At 43.2% G+C, this 24398-nt stretch overlaps 3 protein-coding genes across 3 annotated transcripts in view; 1 reads left to right on the top strand and 2 right to left on the bottom strand.

Annotated features, from left to right (window-relative positions):
- LOC309700370 (ribonuclease inhibitor-like) overlaps positions 1-12879 on the bottom strand; it is a gene marked incomplete at both ends in the record, with an annotated part of 96331 nt that extends 83452 nt beyond the window's left edge. The window contains 2 exons of the mRNA XM_082523891.1: positions 10191-10367; positions 12815-12879. Of these exons, the coding sequence (XP_082380017.1) occupies positions 10191-10367; positions 12815-12879 (242 nt within the window). The remainder of the gene's footprint in view (positions 1-10190; positions 10368-12814) is intronic.
- LOC309701484 (NACHT, LRR and PYD domains-containing protein 12-like) overlaps positions 1-24398 on the bottom strand; it is a 1104110-nt gene that overhangs the window by 571033 nt on the left and 508679 nt on the right. The gene's annotated exons all lie outside the window — the stretch shown is intronic.
- Positions 1742-19277, top strand: LOC309700369 (histone H1.5-like; the record flags this gene model as incomplete). The annotated part of the gene is made up of 2 exons (XM_082523890.1): positions 1742-1834; positions 18383-19277. The coding sequence occupies 2 exons, from the start codon at positions 1742-1744 to the stop codon at positions 18758-18760; spliced, it is 471 nt and encodes a 156-aa protein (XP_082380016.1). The 3' UTR covers positions 18761-19277.

Raw genomic sequence — 24398 nt, 5'->3', positions numbered from 1 at the left:
TTCCATAGTTCTGTTTTACACTTAATTGTGCCGAGGCTGCAGTGCATTATGTCTGTTTTTAAGCTGCACTTTAATTAAATGTAAATGACAGTGTAAATTGTTGTTTAGGACAAAGAGGACCGCTACATGAGCCTTCATCGGCAAAACATCGATGTCTACCAAACTATCTCCTCCAGTCGCCTTCATCATGATGCTGAGGCCACTGCATGTCACAGTCATGTACAATAATAATCAGAGATGGAGTTTTTACCCTGACTACGTGATCTATAAAACTATGATGCTAGACATGCTATCTATAAAAGACACTGACATTTTAACTTGCCAGCATCATGTGTACTGTTAGTTTGTTTTGCACTGAAAAAAGAGAAAAATATTAACGTCCAGTAAAACTTGTAATGATGTTGTGAATGAATTGCCTGAATTCATGGCTTTTAACACCATTTAATTTCTGTTTTTTATCTGGTTTGAACGTTGAAAATCCTCCACTTGGCTCTGTGGCCTCTGCCACCATTATGGTTTTTGCTATACTGGTCCACTTGATTACTTCCCCTGCCGGTGGCGGACTCCCTCAGGTATCGGTGCGTTGGTGGTTCTTTGTATCTGGGGGTGGGCATCCGGGTACACACCGGCTCACTCCTTGGCGGCCGCTTATTGGGGCTCGCTCGGGCCACTTCGGAGGTGGGGTGCCCCCGGCCTCTCGGCCTGGGGCTCAGTCACTCAGGCTCAGCTGGCTGCCGGCGGAGCTCACGGGCGCGTCACTGCAACTCCCCCTGGCTTCTGCTCCGCAGCTGCTGAATGAGCCCTCATCTGGGACTCTCCTCAGCTCTTACTGGGACAGTGGCGCGGCTGCCCCTCTGTTGGTCTTCCATGGTCTCTTGTGTTCTGGGGGCCTCTGGATGTCTGGAGTTTTGATCTCCTCCATACCTGCTTGATACCATAGAGGACAGGGCTGTGGCTCCCCACACTCCCTAGCAGATCATTACATGGAGAAACCTTTGGAATGCAAGCATGCTGATCCACACAGGTATGCACACAGGTGTACACATGGGTATTCACAGACGCGGACTACAGCTTTCTTGGCTGCTGCCTCAAAGCACACTGTGCACTGTCTATCTTGCGTGCTGCACAATATCGTTTACTATTTAGTAACTATTGATATCTATGACTAGCTAGTTTATTGTGATGGTGCTTTTTTTTTTATTATTATTATGTTGCTCTTTGTTGTTTGCTGTCTCCCCTGTTTTTTTTGTTTTTCTTTCTCTCCATACAGGTGACCCAGGAGTTGTTTTTTTTTGTTTTTGTTTTTTCTCTCTTCCCCCCCTTCTCACCGTCTCTTCTCCCCTTTGGTTTTCTTTGAAAGGATGACAAAGGATGAACTGAAGCTCCGCCATCACGTGATGTCACATGCTGCTGTTTCTGATGTCACTTCCAGAAAAAAAAAAAAAAAAAAAGAATTTGATGATGATTTTATTTTATTTTGAGTCATTAGAATCAGAACGGGGGTCAGGAAAGAAGAAAAAAGATAAGCTGGGGAGAAAGTTAACAGAAGAAGAGGGAAAAATAGAGAAGAAGAGAAATAGATGGAGAGGAAGAGAGAAAAAATACTGAAAATCTATTTCATCATCTGCTGAAAAACACAAGGAAAAACCAACACAGTGGGGAACCCACAGCAACAACCAATAATATGCAGTAAGTAGGCTAGTAAGTAGTAGTAAATAATAGATATGTTACTGAGCAGTAAATGGGCCCAGAGGGCCGAGACCTGAGGGCACCCCACCCGCAGCACAGGCCCAACAGAGCCAGGGGGCCGGGCCCCACCGAGCAGCCGCCCAGAGTGAGCCACTAAACACAGAGAACCACTAATGCACTGTGGGTGGGGGCACCAGCTACTGGCAGGAAGTGTGGTGGGGGGAAATAATACGTGACTATTTTTATGTGGAGTGGAATTAAACTGCCATAGAATATGCTTGTGGTGGATTTGACTCAACACAAGCGTATTGTCAAAGTGTTCTTTGGCATGCATCGAGACAGTTTCTCAGATACTGAAGTGACTTGAGCAGAGCCAGTTAAAGCCTACTGTGCTTGAGTGGGCAGCTCAAGTTTCCACGTGGAAGGTTTAGTGAGACAAAGACAGGAAGTTAAAGCTGCTGACTAATAATCTGCAGGTTCCTGATTTGAGTCTCTGTTAAGAGGATGGTGTCTCTGAGATAATTGCTTTTGTGCATCGATAAATAAACAGGGAAATAAATGAATAGAAAAAAGCATCCGAGCGGATGTGCACCGATGGTGTGCCCACTGGTCTTAAAGTGCCTTTGCGCCCCTTACCATTTATGGAGGTCCCATTTGGGCACATTGGCATGGACCTATAGTGTACATGGATATTGCTTTGTATTAGTTCTGGTATATTATACAACACAATAACATGATGCAGTGCTGCTGTGCACCATTTCTGCAAAGAGTGTGGTGCAAGCAAGGAAGATAAGATAACTCTTGCACAGTCATACCTAGTGCAATAATACAACAAAATTGGAAACTGTCCCACCATAACACAATCATTTAGATACAATATTGGACTTTGTTTACATGTAACTGCACAAATAGAATTTAGAAATGTAATTATTGACAAGAGTGAACAACCACTTGTAATGTAATCTACAGCTGTGACCAAACAGCTAGATAGAGAATCAGAAGTGTTGTGTTTTCTACAAAGTTTGCTGTTTCAGTGAGAGTCATATGTCATATCATTTCAAACAGTGGCGATCCAGAAATGTTGTACAAACGAGTAAGACTAACTATAGACTTTAGCCAAAGTTGTTAAGTTAGCTAAAGAGTTGGGATTGTGTGTAAGGCATAAATAAACCTAAAATGCAATGTTTTGGACGTTCTTTGGCACATTTCCCTACTGTAGGGGTCTCTGCAAGCATACGGGGCTCTGAGAGGGAACAAGATGACAACGAGGAATTCTACTGGAAATAGGGTTGCCAACTTCCTGAAAAATAAATAAGGGACACCTCGTGGCCAGGGCCAGGCGACCCAGTTGTCTTCACCCTTCCCAGTGTGGTGAATTTTCTAGCTCTTTTTTTTAACCATTTGACTTGAAGTTGATTTAAGTAGATATGTTCTACTTAAATCCTATTCTATTCTTTGTGATATGAACACATGTGAAACAAATGATCATTTAGCCATTTTTTTGTAGCTCAAAATGACAACATTAACACAGTAAAACAGGTCTCTTTCTTAAACAGAAGCCTGTCATGCTTAACTTTTGAGAATATAAGTAAATCTTTCTTTAAAAGCACTCTGTCCTGCTTAACTTAAAATAATAGAAAACAATAGAAAGAAAAATATTCTTCTAACAGTGCACATTTAGTGCATTTAGTACAATTGGCTTCAGTTGAGGTATTATTTCAGCTTTTCTAATGCTAATCAGCTGCTCCTGTTTGTAAACCCGCCTGTTCCCATGATTACGCATCTTAACTCATCATCATTATTCATCTATGTATTACTTTTATGTATTAGTCATCAATTTGTTGTAATCATCTATCCTTGCAGTTGTTTCTTACACAAAATAAGTTATATTATCACACTTCTGGCCACATAGCGCTGATATTCACTGCACATGCCCATATTAACTTTTTCCAGCCAGGTGTTTTCCTTTTCCCATTCTTCCCTTTCTCTGAGGGGAACAAACATTGCTGCTCTAATGCTGGGCTCACACTGTGCGGTTTTAGGCCCATTTTGAGCCGATTTTTGAGTCGTGCGACCGTTTTGGTGATCGGACCGTTTTTTGGCCTTCGTCGTGCGTCGTGTAGTATACGTGGGGTAACGAGAAGCGATTAACACCTCGAGCAGCTCCCGATCATCAATCGCTCGTGAGCCGCTCACACTGCTCACGCGCAAACACGTAAACGTCGGTGAAAAAGACGGAGCAGCACGGCTGTGCAGCGTGTGATCTGGACACAAGCGATGGAGGCACAACTTGTAGAACTTTGGAAAGCTCATCCGAGCCTTTTCGATGTGGCCTCACAAAATTATCACGACCACAACAACCGTGAAAATAGTTGGATTTACACTGCTGCTCAATCACAGCTGCCTGATCAATGTTTTTCATTAGCAATTTAGCAAAGTTGATGGTGGTGGTGGTGTGTCTGTGTGAGTGAAAGACAGAGAGCGACAGATTTTCTGCTATAACCTTCATTTTATGGAGGCACAGTGTGAGCACTCAGGTCGCATCAGAGCATTGGGCCGTATAGTGTGAGACCTGCATCGTGACCTACCAACTTCTAACCCCTGCGAGTCAATCGTGCAGTTTGAGCAGGAGCTGAATAACGTGACTGAAAAAAAAAATCGCACACTGTTTGCCCAGCATAAAGCTGGGCAAACAGTGTGCGATAAGTGTGCTGTCAGCTCATTGGTCACAAAGCAGGAGAGGGGCTGGGAATTATGTTTTCAAACAAAGTGTTAATTCCATTAAAAGTTATAGACTACTTTTGAGTCTCACTGTATTACGGGACAAAGTGCGTCCCTTATTAGCTCAATACGGGACGTGTACTTTTGTTTCTAAATACGGGACAATTCCGTATTTTAAGGGACGGTTGGCAACCCTAACTGGAAACAGTCGATCATGTCTGTTAAAGCTGAATTCAGGGCAAACTAAGCTAAATTAGTGTTTTTAGCTAACAGCTACAATAAGCATAAAAGTTACTGTTGGGCTGTTATTTGTTAACAGGGGCGATTTTAGCCCATTTTGGGCTGCAGCAGCATAAAATCCTCAGCAGGCTGGGTAAGCTTGCGTGAGCTCTCTGTGGAGGCTGTTGCAGCTGAGATGGCTCACCCGAGCGGTGCAAACTTAGTTACCTTCAAGGCTCCAGAGTCAGCTGAGGTCAGCAGCTCAGCCTCTGGGGAGGTTACAATCCCTGGAACAGCCAGGTCTCTACAACCAGAAACAGTCTTTGCATGTGCAGCTTCAGAACCAGACTTGAAGTTCCAGTTAGTGTCCGATGTCCCAGAAACACTCAGGTGCTCACTGAGCAATCTCTTGAGGCCAACACTCAGAAAATCAAACAGTCTTTGAGCCTTTGTGGGAACATTTATCGTCTCTGCTGGAAAGGTGGAAACATCTGGGAGATGCAGCCTTAACACACTGGGCTTCACAAGTCCTTGGAGGCAGCTCACTAAACTCAGGGATGCAGACAAAATCAGCACTTGCAGGAACACAATGTGCCCTCTCACAATGAGCTTGGAAGCATAAACTGAGTTTTCCTCACTGACTGTTTCAGACAGGATTGTGGGAGCAACACAAAAAGCAGCTTCAGCTGGAAACACACAGTTTAGTGTCTTTGCTGCTCGCTTTAAGTCACAATAAACAGGAAACTCATTGTGTCTCATGTCAGAATCACTCATATACAGGACAGGAAGAGGCGGAGCTTATTTCCTGCAGGGAGCGGTTAGCAGTCTGTGTCTTTCTCATTTCTGACTCCTAAAGAGCTGAAAAACACAGGCTGTTATTGGCTGGCTGACACTGGGATTAATGTCCTTGAAGCCAGCAGTCTTTAATGTCCAGGTTCAGAACGGGCAGGTGAAAAACAGTCCTTTATGTCCTCTGATGTTCAATAAACTGTCCTGATTACTGAGGGAGCAGAGAAAGTGTCTCCATCACTCACCACAGCTGGATGCTCTGAAATCCTGGAATCCAGCTGTGGAGAGGAGCGCCGGCGGCGTGGACGCAGTTTAGTAATCAGGGAAGGGGAGACAGGAGGGAAACACAGCTGGGACCAATTACACACACGAGACAGGAAACAGTAACACAGGACTGTCAAAGTAAAACAGGAAATATAACACAGAGTCCAAAGTAAGGAGACGTGGGACACAGTGAAGACACAGAAACAGAAACCAGAACTATAATCACAAAACAAACTCAGAAACATAAAGAGTGAATCAGCTGATTCAGTGTTTGTGACAAAAACATGGATCCTGGTTAATAACTTTTATTTGTTTGTTTCTGTATTATTTTGTGTATCGTTCTTATGAGCTGTTGTTTTGTCAGTGAAATATTATTTCATTGTTTTAAGCTTTTTGTTGACTTTGAAGTGCTTAAGTTGATATTTTTGAACATTTAATTTGTTCAATTATTGTCGAGTCGATAAAACTGTCAAACGCACAGCTGCTTCCAGCACGGCCGGAGGAGAGGTGGCCGAGCAGACGCACAACACACACAGCTCACAGGTTTGCATTTCTATATATTGCAGATGTTGCAGAAATTGAGAGTAAAGAACTCAGAGATCCAGCGCTGTCTCCTGCCCCTTATTTATACACCACAACACAACGACAGGCGTAACTCACACAAACGGGTAACATGAGGCTCAGATGCTTTGGACGTGTTCACATATACTGGACACAGAATGATGAAGATGGAGCTGCAGGAAGGAGGAAAAGAGGAAAAACACAGAAAAGATTCACAGATGTGGTGAAAAAGGACACGACAGCTTCTGTTTGTTAGTTTGGTTTTTCTTTATTTGGTAAAGATTCAGAAATAAAGAGAAGATCACATGTTGGAATATTATATTAACGTTCTGTAATTACAACAAGTTGTAAAATCTTTCCAGAGTGAGACAGAGACTGTGCAGAGACTGTAGAAGGACAGAGCAGCAGCAGAGCAGTCCAGATACACTGATGATCCTCTGTCAGATCCAGAGGGACACACAGGGCTGATGCTGGACTCTACATTGTGTCTGACAGTGGAGCTGTTCTCAGAGCAGTTCACTCTGCAGCACTGACAGTCATCTGCACTTCATTCCTCTGTCAGTCACTGCTGGATGAAGCTCTCCTCTCCACCTCCCAGTAACATGGCCCAGTCAGAGCGTCTCTACACACAAGCTGCTGCTGCTTCAACCTCTCTGGATCATCAGGACACAGCTGCTCCTCTCTCAGCACACACACCGTCCTGTTTACCATCATCACCTCCACCTGCAGAGAGAAGGAGGAAGAGCAGAGGAGATAAACGAGTGTTTCCAGAGACTCTTCATCAGCTGTCAGTCAGTGATGCAGCACATCCAGTATAAAGAGCAGCAGGGACGTCAGTGCTGGGACTGTACTAGGACTCATTGTTGCTTCACTTTTTCTAATCTTTGGATTTTTATTGAAGTTGCTGAAAATGTTTTTCCCTCCTAGTTTGAGTTTGGACTTTCATTCATTAGAAGAACCTTGGTGTGTCCACTCTGAGCTCTGTAGGAACCCCAACAACAAGCCCAACAATCCAGATGGACGGTTCCAGCTGTTAACTGGAGGAATTCCATCCAAACATCTGCTCTCACTAAATTCTTCCTCACCTACAGACTGTGTTCTTCACTGCTTTAAACTTGGAAATCAATGCAGTCATTGGTCTGCGTGCTGCTTTGTTCAGAGAGCTGATTGGCTGTTGACAGTGTTTGATCAGAGCGTGTCAGCCGTTACTATGGTGACCATAAAGGTGAGAAACAGGAAGTGTTTGTGTCCAATCCTGAAGCCTGTCACCGTTCTCCTCTCACAGCTTCACTGAGAAGCTGCAGCTTTACAGGAAACACTGGATCTTTGTTTCATACTGACTGTGTTTAGTACAATACTGCTGACAGCACCACCCACTCACTCCATCACTCTACTGACCCCAGAGTCTCCAGTCTGTAGTCTGGACTCTGCTGAAGATCAGACAGCTGCTTCACATCTGGATCCTTCAGGTTGTTGTAGTACAGCTCCAGCTCTCTCAGATGGGAGGGGTTGGACTTCAGTGCTGCTGCCAGATAATCACAGCTGATCTTTGACAAACCACAGTTCCACAATCTGTATAAAGAATGAAAGATGTAAGTTTATTAGACAAAGTGCTTGAAATCATTCAGTGTTTCATCATCTGTTCAGAGCTGAAGAAGGTTCAGAATGTAGAAGTTTAGAAAATGGAAACTCCAAACAGCTGAAGCCAACAGGAAGCAGCTTCAAACAGGAAACTGTGCAGAGTTTCAGACTATATGTCCTGATGCAGCCAGTTGGATTTTGGAGATTTGAATCTCTGTTCTGTGACTAAGTCCTTGAATCATTTCTTCCAGTTGGTCCAACAAGACAGACTAAGTATTGGACATGTGTTGTGGCTCCATCAGGGGAGCTTCTAAATGTGATGTGATGGCCCCTCTGGGTCTGTCAGGTCACAGCACTGAAGAGAGCTCAAACTGGGCACACAGTTGTTCCAGTCTGGACCAAAGACTCTATACTGGGACTGAGGGACTGCTTTGACTGCACCCACTGGGACTTTTTAAAGGCTCATGTTCTCACTTAGATCATCGATTTCTACTGACATTTCTTTCTGGGAAAAATGGGGATTACTTTGGAAACAGGAAGTATTTTCCCCATTAAGCAGCCCTGGATTAGTAAATCACTCCAACATGTTCTCAGGCAGAAGAAGCTGTCTTGTTATGAGGGAGAGAAGAAAAAGATTGAGGCACAGAAACCTGTTGAAAGAGAGATAAAGCAGCTAAAATCAGGTGTAAAAGTAAAGCAGAGGATGAGCTGAATAAAGGACACTCAAGGCTGGCTTGGAAAGGAATGAAGTCCATGGTGGGGATGCAGAACAAGGAGCAAAGATGAATGTGATGCTGAATCAGCAGAAGACTTGGACTCATTTGATTCCAGCTTTGATATCATTGATTTCAATGAAGAGCTTTGTGATTGTAGCAAAGGGCTGGTAGCTCTGAGAGTCCCACTGATGAGGTGTTTGTGTGGAAATCTCTTAGTGGGACCAAAGAGAGAAAAAGCCCTGGTCCTGATGCTGTGGGAGGGAAATGATTGAAGTGTGCTGTGAGGAACTGACTGGGAGATTTTCACACATTTTCCAGTCCTCCTTGGAACAACAGGAAGTTCCCAGCATATGGAAACAAAGGTTAAGTGTCCTATGGCACTCAGTGATGATGGTGCTGTGGCCCCACCACCTCCACCTCTTTGTAAAGGAACTAACTGTAATCTGAAGCTTCAAATGGAACTAAGACTTCCTCCACTAGGTGGCAGTGTCTGATGAGAAAGTGTTAGTGGAGCTGGCCTGGAGTCAGAAACAGGAAGATGCAGGATTTGGGCTGAAATGGGCAAAAGTGGTTAGCACTAGTGCCTTAGAGCAAGAAGGTTGTAGGTTGAAGCTTGTTGGTCAGCTGGGCCTTTCTGTGGAGGTTGGATGTTCTCCCACAGTCCAATGAAATGCTGCTTAGGTTCATTGGTGCTTCTACATTGGCTGTAGGTGTGGATGTGAGGGAGTGCTTCTCTGTCGCTCTCTGTTGGCCCTGTGATGGACTGCTCACCTGTGCAGGTGGACCACGCCTCTTGCCCTATGACAGCTAGGGCACAGGCTGCAGCCCTGTGAGCATAAGCTGAATAAACAGTTAGCAAAAATGATCCATAGATGGCCTGAAATCCCCCAGTTAGCAGTTTGGTAGATAGCTATGACATGCTAATCCCATCCAGCAGCTGTATTCTACCTGTAAGCTGATCCCTGCTGAGCCAAAGCACTTTTTCATATACAAATTACAACCTTTAATAGAAACCTATTGGTCAGCATCTTATTAGCCTGCTGTTAGCTTCATTCCACAGAAAACTGAGAGAAACTAACAGAGTTGATAAAGAATAAAGAGAAATGTGCTGATTTAAAGCCTTTGAAGTGCTTCAGATGATCTCTGTCCACTTCTGTCCACTCATTCATTCATGTAAGCTTTCTAATGCAGCTTTGATCTTCACAGTCTGCTTGATGAAACTCATTCTAACCCTGAATGTCAGAGTGTTCCTCCTTCTCTTTCCCATCATTCATGCTGGCAGTGGAGGAGATTTGGATGTTGGACTGTGTTTTGGATGATGTGTGTATGTTTGTGTTGGACTGCTGTCTGTAAAGCAAACGCACATTTTGCTTTGGATTTCAGTGTCAGACAGACTTTAAGGTGCAATGAAGAGTTTGAGAGTTTCATAGTGAATTTTCCAGTGGAGGATTTTTCTTCTTCTGTGAAGGTTTGAAATGTGAACATTGTTCTGCTGCAGTCAATGGACTAAACCAGAGAAGAAGAAAACAGACTTTACCATGAAGATCCTCAGTGTGGATCAGTATAATATCAGCCTGATGTCTGCAGTTTAGTGTCAGCACAACTTTCACATCATATTCATCTCAGCACAACTAAAACATGCTGACTGACCTCAGAGTTTCAAGTTTACATCCTGGACTCTCCAGGAAACCACACAGATGCTTCACTCCTGGATCCTGCAGCTTGTTGTTGGAGCTCAGGTCCAGCTCTCTCAGATGGGAGGGGTTGGACTTCAGTGCTGCTGCCAGATAATCACAGCTGATCTCTGACAAACCACAGCTCTTCAATCTGTATAAAGAATGAAAGATGTAAGTTTATTAGACAAAGTGCTTGAAATCATTCAGTGTTTCATCATCTGTTCAGAGCTGAAGAAGGTTCAGAATGTAGAAGTTTAGAAAATGGAAACTCCAAACAGCTGAAGCCAACAGGAAGCAGCTTCAAACAAACACAACAAGAGAAAAAACTCTGAATGTTTCACATTAAAGTCGTACATTTCTCATAAAAACAGGACAAAGACTTGAAAAAGTCGTGTTTTTCCTTCCAGGAACCACATGGCTTCACTTTTAAAGGTGAAGTGTGACAGAAATGGACATATTTGAAGTCCAACACCTTTTTCCAGTCACATTATTAAAGCAGACAAACTACAAGCTCATTTTCATTCCAACAAGTCATCTTCTGACCTGGACTAACAACACTGGTCTCTATGTGCAGCTGGCTGTGAGACCAGTGCTCAGGGAGCGTCTACAAAGTGCAACACTGAAAGAACATCACACACTCATTTGCTTCCAGCACTTTCACACAAACATCTACTGTCATTATTGTCACCAAACTCTGTGGATCCTTTATTGCAAATTCAAATGGGATCAAATGGTCAGACAAAAGAGGGTTATGAGGAAATATGATGAAATGTTGTGTATTAGCAGCAAGTTATTGAATCTTTTTCCTCAGAAACCAAACAAAATGATTGACAAACATGTTTTTACAAACTCAGTGTTGGACTTGGATCAGCAGGATAAGCTGATGTTTAAAGGCATTTGAGTCTCGCTGTATGAGAGTCCAGTTCTTACTCAATATTTATGGATGATGTTCTTTCAGTGTTGCACTTTGTTTGGCACAAAATGAAATTATTTGGCCTCTCAGATGCTTTTAGAGATTCCCAAATGACTGATGATGACATCTCTGGGGTCTGATTGATAGAAAAAAATCTCTTTGAGACCTTTTGTAACTGACAAACTCTTCATCTGCTAACAACACTGAGTTGAATCTCCATGGCTGATAGTTGGAGCAGGCATCAGGAATACACATTGAAAAAACAAGAGGAGAAATCACCAGAGTCTTATAATCACATTCTGTAACTAAAGGGAGACGTTTTTCTATACAAATATATGTTTTATGGACATTAGAAAAAAAAGAGTATTGACGTGAAGCAGGATTATGAAATCTCCATACATCAGCCAGCCCATAATTATCAAGAAAGCTCTGAATGACGCATGCTGAGTTTGGACTAAGTGTACTTTTGTGTGAACTGTGGTCCATAGCAGATAATGAGCAGTTTAGGTCTCCCTCAAAGATGATATTGTGTGATGACATATTGGGGAGCCGCGCAAAGACATTAGTGAAAAATCTGTGATCGTCCCAATTAGAGGCGTAGATATTTGCTAAGATCAAATGAAAACCATAAACTATATTTTCTGCACTTAAAATCCTGTAATTTTCTCATAAATCGACAGTGCGCCTTATGGATGAATTCTGGTTGTGCTTACTGACCTCGAACCGATTTTATGTGCTACACGGCGCTCAGAAACCTTTCAAAAGATGTTTTGGTACGACTTTGCTCAGCTACGAGGCCGCACCGCTTGATGGATTGTTGGAGCATTACAGCTACGAGGAGCCTCGCGGAGTGATACGTACTCTGCTTCAACGTAATATTACTGTATTGAGTGTGTATAAGGACCATAAATGGCACCTGTAAGAGACACGGTTACAAAGAGGGTTTCAAACTCCAGGCTGTCAGTCACGCAGTAGAACCTGGGAACAGAGCAGCTGCTTGTTATTATGCTCAGCGTCTGTTTACATTTTGACTGCACGATTGTGAGCTTTTTGTTATGCACAAAAACAACATTGTTTTCTTTTATTTATGGAGCATTATTATTTAATAAATGCTGATCATTTATTTCTGAGTAATTGTTTCATGTACATCTACGCTGTATGTTAATAAATGTGCCTGTGTGAGATTTGGGACACAGCTTTGACTAAGAACTCTCTTTTTGTTCGTACTTTCTGGCTTCAAAAATATCGAGATATATATCGTATATCGCCATCCAGCTAAAGAATATCGAGATATGAACTTTGGGTCATATCGCCCAGTCGTAATATTGCAATAGGTTGTCCGTTAAACTCAAGCGGGGCTTGGGCCCTGGCACGGCGTAGCCACACAATCCTGGTAGTAGTGACGCTCGGCTATGACGGCGTGCGGGTTACCAGCTGGCTTTCTCAGGATAGGGCTCCTGTGTGAGCGGTCGACAATAACGTCTTTATCCATACCCAGCACTTCACGTAGTAGCACGGATACGGCCGTGGAGGAGCTCGAGTCCAGGCCCTCTGGGATCCCTATGATGTGGATGTTAGCTCTCCGCTTCCTGCCTTCATCACATTTATCCTTCAGGTCAGACAGCTCCTCCTTCATACTCTCTACTGTAGACTGCAGGGTGGTCACCTCATCGCTCCACATTGACAGCCCATCCTCAGCTTCTTTCACTGTAACCTTTACTCCATCAACTTTGCCGCACGTCGCCGCCATGCTGTTAGCGATCTCATTTCTCAGTCCTTGCACGTCAGCCCTTATATTGTCAAAATCTTCTTTCAATGCATTTCTGAGTTCTTCTTTTAACAGCGTACTAATGTCCTCTTTAATGGATTGAAGAAGCTCCAATTTTAGAGCAGTAGGATCCACATCACGCGCGTCTGTTGAGTCTGCTCTTCAGCGGCCGTAGAGCTGGACGCTGCCCTTTGGCCATCATCGATACTCTCGCCCGAGATCGCACCGTGGCTAAAATATTCACCTGCTCAGCTGTTTTTGATCAGTTTGAGCCTGTGTGGTTTGATCAGGTGGAGGAACGATGTGATGCTATAAAGACATCATCTTGTCCAAATGAAGTTGTTCCAACACGTGTTTAAAAAGATTTTAAAGGTTGTTGGTTCCGACATCTTAGCGATTTTTAACAGCAGTCTTAGTTCAGGTGTTGTACAGCCTGTTTTAAACATGCTGTTGTACAGCCTGTACTAAAAACCTGATCTGGATCCTCTGTCCGCTCAAACTTCAGGCCTATTTCAAAGCTTCCCTTCCTGTCGAAGATTTTGTAAAAGATTATATTTGTTCAGCTGCAATCTGTTGTAAAGGTTTCAGTCTGGTTTTAAAGCTCTTCACAGCACTGAAACTGCACTTTGGAAAGTTCTTAATGATCTTTTATCAGCCACTGATCAGGAGACTCCGCTGTGCTTTTGGATCTGACCGCTGCCTTGACCACAGCATCTTGACCTCACCATTGGAGCATGGCGGCATCAAGGGCGCTCTATTAGACTGGTTCAGCTCTTTTATTAAATCGCATTATTACATTTGGGGCTTATATTTGACGGCAATTTGAAAAACAGCTGAGCTCAGTTGTACAGCGGTCTTTCTTCAAACTGAGGCTTTTATCTAAGGTGAGATCATTTCTATCTTTTAAAAACCTTGAACGGGCGATCCACGTTTTCATGACGTCCCAGCTGGATTATTGTAACTCCTTATATGTTGGAGTTAGTGGGACCTGCCTGGCAAGACTGCAGCTGGTCCAGAAAGCTGCAGCTCGTCTTCTGACACAAGCTCAAAGACATTTATCGTCCCAACAACCACATATACGCTGGTCCCTCGCTGTAACACAGTTCACCTTTGGCGGCCTCGCTGTTTCGCTGATCTTTTTTGTGCAATTTTGCATGTTTTTGTTTTTTACAGCGCATTGTGTTCTGCGTCCTGATTGGCTGTAGACCATTGTCAGCCAATCTCGTGCCGTGTCTCCTGTACAGTACAGAATGTGTTCAAATTTACAGCAGTGTGACTCTGCAGTGCTGCACTGTATGTTTGTACGTTTTGTCCCAACAAACAACAATGATGACGAGACGTTTTGCACCTGTGGTAGCAGCCAAAGGCAGAGGAAGATGCTGACCATCATAGTTTCAACAAGGAGGCAAAAAGGTTGTAACTGTCCACAACAAGAACATCGTAAGGATGGAGTCAGCTTTGGCTTTGTGGCTCAGTGACCGCAGGAAAAAGAACATCGTGCTGGACACCAACATTATCTGCAGAAAAACTCAAAAGCTTTATGAAACTTTACCTGACAGCGAGGAGCCCAGGCCATGGACGAGTGCTCCTCACACAGAAGCTCATTTAATGCCAGCAAAGGCTGATTTGACACGTTTCAGAAACACTTTGCTTTCACTCTTTAATAATGAACTTATTTTTCTATGAAGGTTTGAACTTTGTTTAAACAAGAGAGAAAAGTGTGAAAATGTTCATGCCTGTCTGAGAAAAGTGTAGAAAGTGTGCAGTGAGGGTTTAACTGCCTTAAAACTTCTATAATACTTGTAAAACATAAAGCTGCTACTTCATTCTGAGACTTATTTTTAGAATGTAACTCGATAAACGAGCGACCGCAGTAATGTATTGTGTTTATTTTGAAAACTCTCAACAGGATCTTCAGATTTATTTTGAAAGCTTTATCTGGAAAACACAAACACATAAGCAGGAAACAAAGAGCGTGATATGAAACGATAGACGTTTTCATATGGTCATCATATATACATCGTTCTATCGAACAGCCCCAGCTCCTGCTGTCAGTCTCTGTAAATCTGCTCTTAAAACACATTTGTATTCACTGGCTTTTAATACAGCATGAGAGTTATTTGATATTTGATGTGTGATATTAATATTAGGAGTTATTTTAATCGTTATTTTGGATTCTTGTACAGCACTGTGGTCAACGCTGCTGCTGTAATTAATGTGCTAGAAACACATAAACAATCTGCAGTTAAACATCCAAAACTAAAGATGTGATCGCTGCTGTTAGATTTGTATTGTTGATTGTCATTTATGCTTAGAAATATTTACTTATATATGCTTAGAGTTTTGTAATTAGTTGTAGATTGGTAGAGGTTTTGATCCTTGATAGTCTGCAAACTTTGTGTGTATTAGACAGCACTTTGGGAGCATGAGAGGTCATACCGTGTCTTATTATTTTATGGTAGGATTAACGTAGTTGCGTCTGTTCTAGTCTAAGTGCTCTTTGTTTAGATGAACTGCAGGACTTCCTCACCGTGTTATCTAGGATGAACCATCTAGGGTGAGGGGGAGGCTACCCTCTTCCTGACCAAGGATGTTTGACCCTTTGATCAGCAGTCCACACACACACACACACACACACACACACACACACACACACACACACACACACACACACACACACACAGTATTCTTTGTTCACATGTATACCTATGTAAGATGTTATATGTTAATGACCCTATGCATATTCATGTAACCACAATAAAAGGAGTGCTGTGGGGAAACCTGGCTGAGAGTCTGACAGTGGTCAAGTGGTGGAACGACACTTGGCTCCAGCCAGGTCTCCCTCATGCATGAGTAAACCAGAGAACTTTGGTGCCTTGAGTCTTGCTTTTGCTGCGTAGCAGATTGTCCTTAACGTTCCAGCGAATAGGTTCATGTTACAAACCTATCATTAATTGGTCCTTCGAGAGCCGGATCCCTGGAGTCGACGTTCACCGAGGGGAAAAGAGACACACCGAAAGACTGACGTCAGCCAGGACTTATAGAGGTCCTGCAACAAAGTCCTGAGGCGTGAGAATTCGTCATCGGTGGATTAGCCGTCTGTTTTTTTTCTCCTCGATGGATGGCGATTGATGGGATTCGGGACTGACGCTACACGCAATAAGCAACTCCAAGTAAGAAAAAAAAAAAAAAAGAGTTTATAGCTATAATTACGTCTTCACCGCTCAGTGGGGCGTTGTCCGTGGCCGCTCAGTGGGGCTAAAATTCGCCGTCTAAGTGGGGCGATGTACAAGGCCGCTCAGTGGGGTTTTTTGTACAGAAGCATTAAGTCGCAGAGTTGCGCAGTTCGAACTTTTTTTGGTTCGCCGTCTTAGTGGGGCGAAATACAGACCGCTGTGTGGGGTACTGTAGTGAGTTCTCCACCGCTCAGTGGGGTGTTGAGAAGTTCCGCGGGGTCCAGATTGTGCTGGACAGTAGGCCTATTTTGTGTTGTTGTCATTGTCGTCGTCGTTGTTGTTGTTGTTGTGTGTGCGGAGCAGAACATGTGGTCTGTGACACCGACTGTTGTTGTTATCATGGGTTTCTAAGCAACCAAGAGTGAGTCGGAGGGAGACAGACGTTTGTGCTGGACTTTGCTCCTGGCAGCACAAAGTATTTATGTAAAAAAGAGAGAGAGCGACGGCTCTACAGCTGCGCGGGTTCACGCGAGCGCGGTCACGCGGACCTGAGCCGTGCGGTTAATCGCAGGCTTATAAATGGAAGAGATTCAAATGTTAGAAGTTTTCAGAAAACACACCAGCCTTGGAGAGCTGTGGAGAAGGCCAGCCCACATCAGCAGCACTTAAGATGTGCTCTGGTCAATGGCTTTCCCCCCACCCCTTGCTGACACAATGTTTATTCTTTAGCTTGCCCTGATCGACAGCAGCCTGTGTGCCAGACCATAGATTTAATTGAGGTGGATAGTTGTTAAAAGTAATCTACATTAAGCTTGTGGTTGCTTAAATTCAGTACAATGACATGTGAGGTGAAGTGATATAGGTAAATATTTAAACTAATGAAGTGCATAGAGGCACTTGACCTGTGTGGAAGACTTTCGTCTTATTATGAGCCATTGTTGAGATATAGAGCACATCTGTGAAAACAACTAATATGCTCAACCCTGTATGAAACATCTAAAAATACATGATGGAGAAGCTGTGTTGAATATGTAAGTGTAAGACTTTGCCACTGTGGGCAGAGCATGCAACTACTGTGTGATGTCGCGTTGCAGTTTTGTTTTTTGAGCTGATGAGCAAGCTACACATTATCAGATCAAGAGCTGTCTGAGAACTACTCAAAGAGAGGGAAACAGAGAGTGTGCAGCGTTTCCATGAGCAGTTTTTCTGCACCTTGACTCGTGTGTGTGTGTGTAGCATCAGCATCATGTTTTTGTTTATTTGTTTTGTTAGATTAAAAATAATTAAATAAACTGGTGATCATGCTTATGGATCACCATGGCACATATCTCCAGCCATATGGTTTATTTATGCAGATGAAAAAGTGAGTGTGAATGTGTCTGACATCACAGTGTTTTTGTGCGCTGTGTAAAAGTGATTGCCTCTGATTGTGAGTGAGAGCGGTGATTTTGCAGACCACCAGCTATTGTGAAGAAAAAAAAAAAGAGTGAAAGAGACAAATTACATTGTAGACGAAGATAAATAATCATAGGAAAAAGGTTTTGTGTTGATCAGCCGAAAAACAACTACAATGTCATTTTCTGCTTTTAAGAAAGGATTGTTCACACAAACACAGACAGGGAGAGAGAGAGAGAGAGAGAGATGTGTGTTGATTAAGCAGTGATGATAATAATGAACATGTTTTAGTTTGTCACTTTCAGGTGAAAAGCAGACCTGTATCAATTTTCCACATGCAACAGTCGGAAGAAAGTTATAGTTTAACATCATTGGAAACATGCAGGCCAAGTTTCTGGCTGACTTATTTACAGTGCCATGTGTTTCTCAACCTCACAAGCGAGCTCACTCCTCCCTGAAGATAAGGAATGCAGCTCCAAAGCAATAACATGATAAAGAGACAGCAGCAAGTCCTGAGCACAAAAAGTCCCAGCAAAGCAGCAGCAATGTGGATAAACAGCAGCAGAAGAAGAAAGCAAACCCATCTTCCTGTCTGATTGGTTGAATTTCACGGAGGGGCGAGCAAGATGGCAGCGTGAAGAGGAGTTTTTGTTTGAGTTCTCAGCACGAGACACTTATTTGACGTCTTTCTGGCCTTCGGGACTTTTTTGGAGATCAGCGCGCTAAACTTGCTGGATCTGAGGCCAGGGTCTGCGGCGGCAGCATGTTGAAATGCTCAAAAAGGACTGAGTGACTCGGGCAAGCCACATGCGGCTAGCGACATGAAAGAAATGGACCCTTCATGATGCGTTCAACATGCCAGCGCTGTGGTGGGAAAGGCTCCATCATAAACACGCCCTGCGCCCTGCGCCGAGGTTCAGGCCAAGAAGAAGAAGACGATGACTTCCAATCCCAAGAAGGTCGGCCCCAGTGTGGGCGAGCTGATTGTGAAAGCCGTGGCCGCCCTCAAGAAGGCTCTGGCTGCCGGAGGCTACGATGTGGACAAGAACAAGGCCCGTGTCAAGACCGCCATCAAGAGTCTGGTGGCGAAGGGCACTCTGGTGCAGACCAAGGGCACCAGGACCTCCGGATCCTTCAAGATGAACAAGGCTACTGAGAGCAAAGCCAAGAAGCCCGCCGCGGCCAAAGCCAAGAAACCGGCAGCAGCTGCTAAGAAGTCGCCCAAGAAGGCAGCAGCAGCACTTCAGCTACTAGACAGGACAAAGCTGAAGGAGAACTGCCGGGACTGTTGAAGTGGGAGAGGACAAAAGAGTGAGAGGACAAAAGAGTGAGAGGACAAAAGAGTGAGAGGACAACAGAGTGAGAAGACTAGGTGAGAACACATAGGAATTATTTAATGTGGGAAATCAAAATTTGGGTTAGCAAACCTGGGGAAAAGAAAACTGACTGCTTAAGTTGGAAAATTGAGACGGAGTCTGAAACATTGCGAAAATAGAAACATATACAAAATCACACACACACAAGCAGAACATGCATTAACCCTACTAACAATTCCAAACACAAAATGACTCATGAAGACTCATAGCACATTAGTTAAGAAATGATTAAACAATAGTAGAGAAGTGTGTAGGAAAGGCAGCTTTAAGAACATGCTCTGCTGGAGATGCAGCTCCACAGACATGCATTAGACCTGCCTAATAACACAAACTCATGCAATGAAAATTAGCTTGTTATCTTTCATCAGTGTTAAAATAGTGTCAATTTAGCAGACACTTGTTATTAAATACTGAATTTATCCAATGCAAAAAATTGACTCTCCAGGTTGCAGGACAACAGTTTAACTTTTGTGGGAAAAAAGATCCTGGTTTGACCAACCAGTGATCAGACAATAAATTTAGTTGTTAAAATGGTAAATTGGGAGAAGCTTCCTGCTTGATTGAGGCAGCACATGTAATTTACTGTATGAGGGAAATTGTCTTTTGTGATACTATTTTGAACATGCTTTTCTGTCGTCCTGTCAACTTAGTGGGTTAATAGCTGATATGCAAATTAGTTGATCGGTTTTAGATTAATGAAAGGTGACTGAATTCTAGCACGAGTGAATGAGATGTGTTGGAGTTGTTGTGTGTTGAGTAGAGACTCTAAAACACTGAGTTTCCTGCTTTGATGTGCGAGTGAATCCTGTATTTAGATACACAACTCTGAATACGTCAGAACAAACTTTTTTTGTGAAGTGCATGACAGCATGTCACATGTTTTATGATAAAGGGAAAAAGGAAAAATTGAATAAAATAGATCTGTGGCTTAAATGAGTGAAGAGCACAGACCTGGTGATTAAACTCATAGCTAATATGACATTAGGGTTATGTTGTGTGTTGTGCAGTTGATGGTTGGTTTGGAGTGAATCTAGCTGATGATTCTTCTCCTGTTGTGAAGATGATGAGGAGTTTGTGTCATGACTTAACAAGGCCTTTTTATTTTGATACTTTCACAGTGCACTGAGAGTTTGGTTTGATAATCTCTGTTATTTTTTATTTTTCATTTTTGAACAAGCACTGATTTTTGCTTGTGAATTTCTTTTCTTTGAGCAGATCTGCAAGTCGGGAATTAAAAGCGTTACACGTCGTCAAGAAAATTGTTGCAAGTGAGTTTCTCCACATTTAAAATGGGTTCAGGAGGAAGCCACTTATTTGGGACAATTAGGAAATGGGAGTCCCCCCCAAAAAGGATTCAACGAGGAAATCCAGTCTAAATTATTTTTCCTTTTGAAATAACGTCGTTTTGCTGAGCGTGGAAACGAATGCGATGATAATTTCCACAATTAGCAAAAGAAGGAACCACTGAGTGAATGAGTAGGAATTTTAAAATAACTGACTGACTGACTGAACATGATTGTGTGAAGTTAACCCCCACCTGACAAAGGTGCAGATGAACCCATGTGTTTCCTTTTACAGGAGCAGAAAGATGACAGCAACACTCGAGGTTGCATGATGATTTAACCTTTTAAATGCCATTTTCTGTGTCTGTGCATTTATCAGGTGTGTTATTCATAGGCTTGTGTTGCTCACAGAGATGACTGTGACAAAGTATGCATACGCCTGCGCAAGCGCTAATATTTGCATTTTCTTTTCTTACAGCATGCCAGTTCTTCATGTGAATTGATGATGCGATTTATACCAGGACAACTGGTTGATGTTTTTTCCTACTACAGGATTTCTGGGTTTATGTGTGAGGAAAACTGTGTTTACAGGTTATGAGTGGTGATGCTGTTGCATTGTGTTGATGGGAAAATGTGAAGGTTACTTTGATAATGTGAATAACATGTGTGAAATTTCCTGTGTTGAGAACTGGTGTTACTTCTTTCCACAGCTAGGGTTGACTTTATGGTGTTTTTATGGCACCTCTGGAACCTGTTGACCTGTGTCTGACCTCTGTCTGACTACAGTCAATGTGTATTGCTAATGTTAGTTTCTTTGAGAATGCTGTGGAAGATTCAGCTGAAACGGACAAGTGACATGAGTAAAACAAATAAGAGATACAGTGTTTCTGGGATAGTTTGATATGGGCTCATTAGCTGGCCACTTTTGAGCCCATAGTAATATATAAGTGGAGTGACTTTGCTTAAGAGCAGTCACCGATTACATTAATGTTGCCTGAGTACATGGGATGATCCATGTCTGAGGCGACTTATGAAAATAATTGTAGTTTACTGATTTGAGAAAACCTGCACGTGACACTTGTCTTGCTGATGTTGAATGCTTCTTGTCCTTATGATACAATTGTTTACAGGTATGGAGTTTGATTTTACTTCCAGATTTTGTTTTCCAGGCCATGATGGTGTGTATGCAGGCTCCTGGGAGAGCCAGGTGTTAAGCAAACTTAATATGCAAAGCACACTAACATTTTCATTGCAGGATTATGGGTCCAGGGTGGTGCTGCTCCAGGGGAGGAGATGTCCTGATGTTGCCTGGGATATGATCTAGCTAATCTTTTTCTTTAAGACAGGAATCCAGGTTTGGTGAGTTGACGCATGGGTGTGTCCATGCGTCAAGAGGAGGGGTCCAAGGATTAACATTAAACAATGTTTTTTATTATTGTTGCAGTGATTTGTGTGATTAGCCGTTTTATTTACAAATATTAAACCTATGCAAGTGGTGCATCCATGTTCAGATGAGGCTTTGATGGCCTATAAGTGAAGTTCACTGAACTAAAGAATGTGGTTTGATGATTGTTGACATACTCTCCAAATAGTTTGTCTTCCTAGCAAGGAAATACAGGTGCAGCAGTAATCTCCTGAGAAATCTTCAGAGGCCCAGTGAGAAGCGCATAGCTGACAGGACCAGGCAGTGGTTGAGGTCAAAGATCAAGCTGATTGGGGCCCATCATGAAATCAGACCTTGGAGCCACAGCAAGGACCATGAAACTGCCTGCAAAATAGAGGAGAGGATCGTCCACAAGATGGGAGAGAGGCTTCAGGAGGATCAGAGATCATCTTCAGCACAGCAGACATCACACAGAGAGCTGTGCTACTAAGCTTCCAGGAAATCAAGAGGAGACTTCCCACAGCAAGATTTTAAATACAATGAAAGATTCAATATTGACGCTGAGGAAGACGACTAAGGTGTACGACGTGCTCTGCCTTAAACCTTCAGCAGCGTTGGAACATAAACACTCAGGGGATGAGGAGCGTGCCAAGCTCCATCGACAGCGTAGAAGGAGTTCGAGGATGACATCATGATTCTGTGAAAAGCACAGGAACCAGAAGCTATGGTGGTGATAACAGCAGTTTCCTATGAACATCACCTAACGCTGTGCCACTGTACTGTGCATATGATGACACTCTGAAGGCTGCTGGGATCATAATAGCAGTAAGACAACCCTGCACCCTTTCCACAGAGGTGTTTTCTGCAGAGTATGGACAATGAAGGACAATGAAGGAGTCATAAATATCCCCCTCACAGGACGAAGGCCTGAAGTGAGGTAATGGGAGGCCATAAAACTAGAGTGCTGAGAGGTCTGCAGCTTTGGAAATAGCTGAGAACCATGTTGACAAACAACAAAACCAACTGGTATGTTTGAATGTTTATTCTACATACATTTGGACTCTGGTCCTATGGACAGTGATGGAAACAACTGGAAGAGACATTCATGACGCCCTGCAGAACTCAAACCACTCTGCAGAGAGACATGTGATGTGCACACCCGGAGGAAGCATTACCAAGCTGAGATGTTTTTGAAAATGTTACTTTTTTATTTTCACTATTAAATTAACAATTTCTTTGTTTGCTCGTAAGATGCAGTTTGCCATGAGATGAGCTCAATGAATGGGATAACTGCTAATACATTTGTTGAACTGTGTACCTTTTCAGTAATTTAGGGTGATTTGACATATGCTGAGTATAAAAAGGTTTGCATTGAAACTGTCAGACATGAGGTGATCATAACTGGGAACTTTTCAAGCATAAAGGTCAAAAAGGGGGGAAATGTTAGATTTGTATTGTTGATTGTCATTTATGCTTAGAAATATTTACTTATATATGCTTAGAGTTTTGTAATTAGTTGTAGATTGGTAGAGGTTTTGATCCTTGATAGTCTGCAAACTTTGTGTGTATTAGACAGCACTTTGGGAGCATGAGAGGTCATACCGTGTCTTATTATTTTATGGTAGGATTAACGTAGTTGCGTCTGTTCTAGTCTAAGTGCTCTTTGTTTAGATGAACTGCAGGACTTCCTCACCGTGTTATCTAGGATGAACCATCTAGGGTGAGGGGGAGGCTACCCTCTTCCTGACCAAGGATGTTTAACCCTTTGATCAGCAGTCCACACACACACACACACACAAACACACACACACACACACACACACACACACACACACACACACACACACACACACACAGTATTCTTTGTTCACATGTATACCTATGTAAGATGTTATATGTTAATGACCCTATGCATATTCATGTAACCACAATAAAAGGAGTGCTGTGGGGAAACCTGGCTGAGAGTCTGACAGTGGTCAAGTGGTGGAACGACACTTGGCTCCAGCCAGGTCTCCCTCATGCATGAGTAAACCAGAGAACTTTGGTGCCTTGAGTCTTGCTTTTGCTGCGTAGCAGATTGTCCTTAACGTTCCAGCGAATAGGTTCATGTTACAAACCTATCAGCTGCCTTTAGAAAATGTGCTGATGCACAAGATATCAGCTCCATTAAGGTGGAATGTGGCCGTGTTAGAAACATGTTGGAAGAAGTTTGAAGCTGAAACTGTGAAGCTGAGAGTGAAAGAGCTCCAGCGTCTGTCACAGGAAACTTTCTTATTTCCACACTGATGAAAGCATCAACCTTTGATTTCCTGCTGCTTTTATTGAGTCACACTGTGAAACTGAGCCACAGCTGAACCAGCATCCCTGTACAGCAGACACTTACAGCGCTTGGCTGCTTCCATTGGACCCTCTGCACAGAGCTTCAGTTTCCTCTTCTGGTCCCAAAGTGCAGAACAACAAGGTTTCAAACAGCTTCGTTCCAGCAGCATCAGCCACAGACATGCAGAGAGAATCCTTTGGTTGTGTTGTGTGTTTGCATATCTGCTGTGTTGCTTTGTGAGGATGGATCATCTCCTGCAGCTCCAGATAAACAAGCTGGACCTGAACCTGGTAGCTTCACTTAGAAGACACTTGTGACGGGAACGTGTGAGAAGTTTTGTGCAGACAAGTGTGGATTTAGAGTGTGGGACGAGCTCTCCACAGTCTTTGTGGAGATCCACATTCTGCATACTGCCTGTGAGAAGCTGCAGACATTTGTCCTCCAAATCCACTGAGCAGCTGCTCGTGGTGGTATTAGCTTCATGTGTGCGTGTTAGCATGAAGCCTCGGTCACACTCTGCTGTGGACACGGTCACGGACAGCTGGACGCCTGATGGACGAGTCGTCC

The sequence above is a fragment of the Aulonocara stuartgranti genome (genome assembly GCF_965226115.1).
Source record: "Aulonocara stuartgranti genome assembly, chromosome: 23".
NCBI lineage: Eukaryota > Metazoa > Chordata > Actinopteri > Cichliformes > Cichlidae > Aulonocara > Aulonocara stuartgranti.
The sequence above is the reverse complement of the archived record's forward strand: the minus strand, read 5'-3'. Positions and strand labels throughout refer to the sequence as shown.